Raw genomic sequence first — 7,480 nt, forward strand, 5'->3', positions numbered from 1 at the left:
AACATCATCCCCTGGTGTCCATGGCGGGCCAGCAACCTTCTAAATTAGTATCACCTGCAATCTGGTCGTCCAAAAGTACAAATTAAATACCTTGGTATGTTGTGATTTTTTTACATTTACAATTCAATGTACACTTAGCCTGTATATGAACCATTATTCAACTTGCAGCCTAAGTTGGAATTTATTTGTCATAATTCAATATGAAACTATTTCAACATTTGCTGGTAATATAATTGTTAATTTGTGTAAAAAAATTACTTACTGACTCTCACGTTGGCAGTCAATGCCTTTTTAAATGATTCAGTCTAAAAATAGGAAATAAATTAGGCTAAACCATAAAAACACTTATGAACATCGAATATTAATAGCAAATAATACAATTAGCTTGATTGCAGGAAGATGTAGACGTAGTCTATGGACTAATTTAAGAATTTCGCCTATTGTCTTTTTCTTGGGGTGCTGCATACAGGCTTTGACTACTGTTTGCACTTGACTTGAGGTATTGCCTACTGACAAAAGCCAACGTGACAAGCAGCAATTATTTCAAGATGGTTATTCTCAAAAATAATTCCAAGCAAAAGACCAGTCTGTCAAGTACGAGGTTGTTGGATTTTATATTTTCTCACGACCTCAAATGCTGTTTACTGTAATTACAAAACATGCGGTCTTTAAATTTCTGTCTCACTCACAGTAAATTATTTGATTAGGCTATAGCCTATCAACTCAAAAGGTTACTCGTTTTTTACCATTTGATTTATGCATGTTGAAGGTATTTGGTAGCTATGTGTTTGAATTGAAATATTGTACCAAAAAAATTTGAATGGCATGATAGTTGTTGGTTCACTGTTTGCTGACGACGTAAATAATATGTAGGCTACTTTTTGACATGGTCTTCGATATACCAATTCTATTCCCAAACTTAACCTCACTGAAACCTTTTTTTATTATTGTCAGTGCACAATAGCCTACATAAGGTAAGTAGCCTATGTATCAAAGGGCCAGGCTTGGCTCAACCGAATCCATAATGAATGTCCATGAGTAGCATTAAAATCGTGTAATAATGGTGCTATCATTGTACAATAAAAACACGTAAATTACTATTATGATACAAAAGTTATGTATTTTTATTTATCTTAGACGTTTTTTTCCCCAACTCCATGCACAACATTCTACCAGCTCTTGCATTGCATACGCTAGTCTATTTGAATCAATATGTAAATGTACTTACCTTGTGATTTGACGGAATTAAAGGGCAGTGACGTCAGTGAGCCTTTAAACATTGTCTTAATAAAAAAAGCGTAAATGAAAGGATCAATAAAGGCGTTTTATACATGAAAGACACGTGACGATACATCAAGCAATATAATCAAGTAAAGCAATATAGATCAACTTCAGAAATCGAATTATTGCCTGAATGTCTCGATAATTGCATTTAATTTGAGCTTTTGAATCTGTTTCCATAATATTTACAATTTTTATAAATATTACTTGATTTGATACGTAGTTTTCTATTTGCTTTTGAATTCAAGTTGAAAAAATTATGTATTTTAGCTCTTCAGGATCCCCTTCAGATTCTAAACACTTATTTGAGAAAGAACTCAGGTGGACACAGTTGAAAAAGTGACAGGCCAATCAGATTGCACCTTCCCCCCTTGGCCAATGACAGGCGCCACATTGTTGTCAAATTTGTCTAATGAAAACGTAGGAGTAACAATGGAGAGAGGAGGATCTGTATCTAGTGGCAATCTCTTGAGTAAGTTAGTGTCTCACGCTGGTGCGAGTATAGCAACCTCGGCTCCTTTTAGGTGATATTAAGTTAAAACAGGGCACTAATTTCTGCAAGTCTCTTGGATTTCTCCTCGTACATAACACGTTAAAAGTTAGTTTTTCAGTACAGATTGTTGCTGAGTTAATCAACTCTTGACAGGTTGCATGGCGTTTTTATACCTTACTAGCGCAAGTTGACAACCGGTCTTATCTGGTTGAGGCTACGTGTCGTTATCTTCAATGGACAGAACACCAGTAGATTAACCTACTTTAGAAGTTGTGCAGAGATGTTGACAACTGTTCGACTGGTGTGAACGGTTGAACAATTTACTCAGCATCAATACAAACTACGCTGCTCACGTTACTTTTTCCAATTGATAGTAGATATTGATCAGCAATAGGACATGGATCTGAGACCAGAGCTCTCCACCGCGCCGTCAGGATCCCAGGTCCACCCTGGAGTCGGAGCGTCTGTCAACATCCCCGTCTCCATGGCCAGTAGCTTCCTGAGGGGTCCAATGCTATATCGCGCAACGGAGAAGTATCCTCGCACCCCGAAGTGTGCCCGCTGCAGGAATCATGGCGTGGTATCTGCGCTGAAGGGCCATAAACGCTATTGCCGCTGGAAAGACTGTATGTGCGCCAAATGCACCCTAATCGCTGAGAGACAGCGCGTAATGGCTGCACAAGTGGCTCTCCGTCGACAACAAGCTCAGGAGGAGAACGAAGCCCGGGAGCTGCAGCTCCTGTACGGGACAGCAGAAGGGTTAGCTCTGGCGGCCGCCAACGGCATCATACCACCTCGTCAGAATTATGAGGTCTTCGGTTCTGTCAACAACGAAAGTAACTCCGGTAAGTGGATTTATATATTATCCTGCTCAGAGTAGCCTGCTCATAAACACTGATAGGCCGACATAATGATATTGGCATGATGTAGGTCAGATTGTTTTGTACGTAAGAGTGTTTTCCGCATTGTTTTTCGTAACTTTGAAGATTAACGTAAAGGATCCCGATGAAGAAATGTTTGAGGTGACGCATATTTCAAGATGACAAGTTGGCATTTTAATTTACCAAACTGTCAAGTGACAGTGACCATCTTGGTAAAACAATCAAACGGAGCGTATTGGGCGTCTTTGTTATTTGACTGACATCTCATCGTTTTTTTATGTATCTATTTCACAGATTCAAGCATGCAGAAGTTTGAATTGTTTCCGAAGTCCCAAATGTCGGTATCAGTGACCCAGCAGCAGACAGTGGGCAAATCGGTTTCCACTGACAGCGAACCAGGGATCTCATCCCCAGACGGGCGTCATGGCTCGGGCTCCGAGAATGGAGACGGAGAGTCGTTCATTAGCTCTCCTGTCTCCAAGGCACTGAAAGACGGAGAAGACACCCCGGGGTCGATTAGCCCCTTAGGATCTGACTCGGGTTCGGAGACCGACAAAGATGATCAAGAACCATCGCCCTCGGCCGCCTCCAGGCAAATGAACCCCATCGACATATTGACCAGAGTGTTCCCCAGCCACAAGCGAAGTGTTCTCGAACTGGTTCTACAGGGCTGCGGGAAAGACGTGGTGCAGGCCATCGAGCAAATTCTCAACAATAGTGGACAAGCCAAGGCCCCGGAGCAGGTGTGGACAGCAGAACGCATGCTCCAGAGCGCACAGCCGCACCTCTCCTCCACTCCAAGGCCCATGTTACCGGGAGCAATGACGCTGAGCAACCGCTCCGCCTTCTCCCCTCTGCAGCCAAATGCGCCACACTTTGGCGCGGATCCCAGCACCTACCCCCTGAGCACCCATCTGGGACTAAACCCCTTGCGGCTGGCCTACTCGGCCCACAGCAGAGGGCTCACCTTCATGACACCCTACTCCACCACGGGGTTGATGCCAACTCTGGGCTTCAGGCCACCAATGGACTACTCCTTCAGTGACCTCATACGGGACAGGACACTCTTGCACAAAGACCAAGGGTACACCAATGGCCTGTACGGGCCCCTCGTCAACAACAACCCAGACAAACCGTTAGACTGAGAATGGGCAATGTTTCATTATCTCAGTCGTGTTGGGACTAGGATTCAAGTGGACACATTCAGAGAGGAACAATGTATTTGTAGCCACAAGTGTTGAATGTTATGGGAGAGATCAGTAATGTTTGATACTCCACTGCTGTACATAATGCTTTGTTTTTAGTCCGTTTACTTGCCCAAAATGGCATGAGAACCCAAGCTCATTTATATAACTTTGTTTTCTCAGAGAGAGCCTATTATTCCATGGGCATATACACAATTGTTGCTGTAAGTCCCCCGCCAATCATAGTGTGTAACCTGAAAATATCTCGCCAATGAAAGTATTTTGTCTGAAACATTACTAAAGGGGTTGCAATTCCAGAAAAACGGACATGCAAATTATTCATCACAACTTAATGTATGCAGTAGCATAATACTGAAGTACATATATGGAGCACATCCAAATTATGACTTCGATATGGTTCCTGTAAATTGTAGGGTTTTGTGAGATTGAAAAAAAAGTGGTGCAACCCAATTTAACTTTTTGAAATATTTGGGCTGTGTTTGGTGAACCTGGTGCAATTGTTACTTTGTAATTTTTAGTTAAAAAAAATAATCTGGAGGAAACATCCAACCTTAGTTACTAAGAAATTATTGCTCACACTTTTTTTTTTCTTTTTTTTTAGGACAGCCAAGCTTTTAAAAAAAAAAACGTTCAAGTTGGATCAAGTTATTTCCATAACGTTTAGGTTACTGACGTTGAACATTACAATCGAAAGCTTAATTGTAAAAACGAATGATGTATTGCCATTCCTTTTCTGATTTTGTCTCCAACAGTACATTGTATATTGCATTTGATTATATAAGATTGATTATATTATAATTGACTTTAACTGTGTACTTTATCCGGCATTTATCAACTACACTACGACACTTCTCTGTTTTGTGAAATTGCATTTGTTTGCAAGTCTATTGCTCCTCTGTCACAAGCTGTAGTGTCACGTGAAATTACTGGAAATAAATGTTATTTTATACAAAATTATTGCCAATTATTTCTAGACACCACAAACAATTTACTGATATTATTATTCCTATAAGGCTATTATTTGCAGTAATGATCATATAGTGCTTACACAAATATTATGTAACCTTTGCTAACTTTTATGTTTCAGAAACGTGTCATGTCTCATCATGCACCCCAAAATCTGATGGGGCGCAAAGTGAGGGTGGCCTGGTGGTGGTCCGGAGAGGTCATTTTTCTAACACCTGAAAAAGCTTTTTCCTGCAATCTACAGCTATAATCATTCAGCCCAGCCTCACATTCAATTCGCGCATATATGTACAAAATGTATTTCAGCAGATTTCGTGCGTTTTTGTGCATTTTTGGGGTGGTTCAATTCGTGCGAAAATACACGAATTTCTGTGTTACTTAATTCGTGCGAAAAGACACGAATTTAACCAGTAGGTGACACACAAGCCGTTTCAACAACCATAGACGCGATCGCCTGTATTTATTTATTTTACGTTATGAATATATAGATATTTTGTCCTTTTTTAACCATTTAACCATAAGAGGTTGTATATATATTGTCTTTATTTAATCCCTATTAAAACATTGTGGTTTTATGCCTATATGTACTGTTTTCAATTTTTCTGAACAGACTTTTCAGGATAGAATGAATGTAAGCAATGCATGATGGTTAATGGTGTTTTATTCGGTTGTAGTTCCATGTATTTCTTAAAAAATAAACGTAAACCATTTTTATTGAACAGAATGTAACTGAAAATACAATGGCAGCCTTGCCTTGTCCATCAATAACAAAACTTTTTTTTTCGTATAACATTTGGGGAAACGTATGCAGTCATTGTAGTCTTACATTTTGTTGGCCAACCAAAATTACCAAAACGTTAACCCGTAATAAGGCTAGGGTGGCTGAGTGTAAATACATGGCTCTGAGTGTAAGCACCTTTTCACTAGAAACGTTCTTGTGTTCAAATTACCGTCAGTGCGAAATAGCTAGAAAGCTTTCGTATTTCCACTTGGCTACACCTACTGTTACGATAACGATAAATCAAGTGCAATACCTGCGTCGACCTGTGTCTAGCAGCAAAACACCGGAAAGCTTCTAGCCTACCGGAAAGTTACAAGAAGAACAAGAATAGTTACCTCATCCGGTCATGTGACTGGATGCCCCCTAAAAGCAATTTCAACCGTTTTGAAAAATGACGCCTGGTAACCCCCAAAAAATACCAGGTGCATGAAAAGTTTGGACTTAGAATATTTTTTGAAAACCTCCATAAATCACTCAGGCCATTGACTCGAGAAGAAAAAACATAAAATATTTTCAAGAAAAAAACTGAATATTTTTTGAAAACCTCCATAAATCACTCAGGCCAGCACCCATTGATTTGGGGCGGTAGTATAGCGCTCCCAGAGCGGGTATGGAAGTCTGGATCCCCCCTAAAACCATTTAAGGCTATGTGTGTCTTTAAGCACCATACTTTTTCACTCCATCCTTGCTGTGTGTGTGTGTGTGTGTGTGTGTGTGTCTGTGTGTGAGAGAGAGCTTTTCTTTAACATCTGTTTAGCAAAATTACTGATTTACAGTTCATGAGGGTTGACCGATTCACACATTTACAGTTTTGGAAAGATCTGACTTTTTTAAACCTTCGAAACAGCACCTATGACCCCATTTTAAGGCACTTCTGGTTGGCACAGGAAGCTATAAGTAAATACATATCCTGATCGGGGTATGCTTTTACAGAATCCTGAGTTTTAAGTCTATACGTTAAGAACTGACTGATTTACACAGGGTTGAATGCACTATATATCACAAACTGCTGGTTGGGTATGGCAAAACACTTTTAGGGGGATTTTATCACTTCCGGTTGCTCCAGGAAGCTTAGAATCAACACAGGTAGACCTCATAGTGGCCTGATGGATTGTCATTGAAGACAGGTTCATAAGACATTCATAACCCACATAGGCTTCAGGTTGAATTTAGGGGTGCAGGCAATGTGTTCCTATGGGGTGAGATGTCATTGTAAACTGTTTGATGTAAACACCTTCTTTTAACTGTTAAGGGTTAATGCCACACGGTCAAGGTTAGGCTTGCACAGAGACCTTAGGAACGTTCCTGAGGTCAAATTGTGCTTCTAAACCTTAACGGTTCTCTCTCTGTCTCCCAAAAGCAAAAGACTTGAAATGTAGGTCAAGGGTCATCTTCTTGTCGCTGCGCTCAGACCGAGCAAGCTAAGGTCAAGCGGGGCATCTCGTTGAACTCGGCACGGCTATGGTGATGTCATTTTTAGTGGTGATTTCAGAATGCTATTTTGGTGGTTTTTCACTGTTGAAACATATTGCAAATGCACAAAAGTCAACTAGCAAGTCAGTGTCCATCAGCCAATTAGATATTTTCAGACACCAAACTGATACCATCTGACTCCAAACTCACTTTTTCCAACTCGTTTAGAAGCCAACTATCACATATTTCAGAGCAGGCCCAAAATTCACAGCGCCTTCCATTTAAACCATAATAAAACAAATAATACGTAGTTATGTTCTAGCTGCGGGTCCAGTTTTCACATTATGTTTAGCCCTATGTGAGGCGACCTCGAATCCCAAGTTTCGGCTCGATAGGTCATTCGGTGCCCGAGCAAAACCTTAATTGGTGCTGAAATTACACTTTTTTCCATGCCTTGCTA

The 7,480-nt window shown here is 40.4% G+C and overlaps 1 protein-coding gene across 1 annotated transcript; it reads left to right on the forward strand.

Moving 5' to 3' along the window:
• Positions 1 to 2,156: 2,156 nt before the first annotated feature.
• On the forward strand, positions 2,157 to 4,911 carry LOC129810575 (doublesex- and mab-3-related transcription factor A2-like). Its single transcript, XM_055861228.1, has 2 exons — positions 2,157 to 2,619; positions 2,950 to 4,911. The coding sequence occupies exons 1-2, from the start codon at positions 2,172 to 2,174 to the stop codon at positions 3,798 to 3,800; spliced, it is 1,299 nt and encodes a 432-aa protein (XP_055717203.1). The 5' UTR covers positions 2,157 to 2,171; the 3' UTR covers positions 3,801 to 4,911.
• The last annotated feature ends 2,569 nt before the right edge of the window (positions 4,912 to 7,480 follow it).

Source organism: Salvelinus fontinalis, chromosome 14 (assembly GCF_029448725.1).
Source record: "Salvelinus fontinalis isolate EN_2023a chromosome 14, ASM2944872v1, whole genome shotgun sequence".
NCBI classification, from domain to species: Eukaryota; Metazoa; Chordata; class Actinopteri; order Salmoniformes; family Salmonidae; genus Salvelinus; species Salvelinus fontinalis.

Bases quoted from the DNA above. Each gene is read 5' to 3' on its own strand.
- LOC129810575 (XM_055861228.1), top strand. From the start codon at position 2,172: ATGGATCTGAGACCAGAGCTCTCCACCGCGCCGTCAGGATCCCAGGTC. The intron at 2,620-2,949 runs GTAAGTGGATTT...TCTATTTCACAG, and splicing joins CAACAACGAAAGTAACTCCG to ATTCAAGCATGCAGAAGTTT.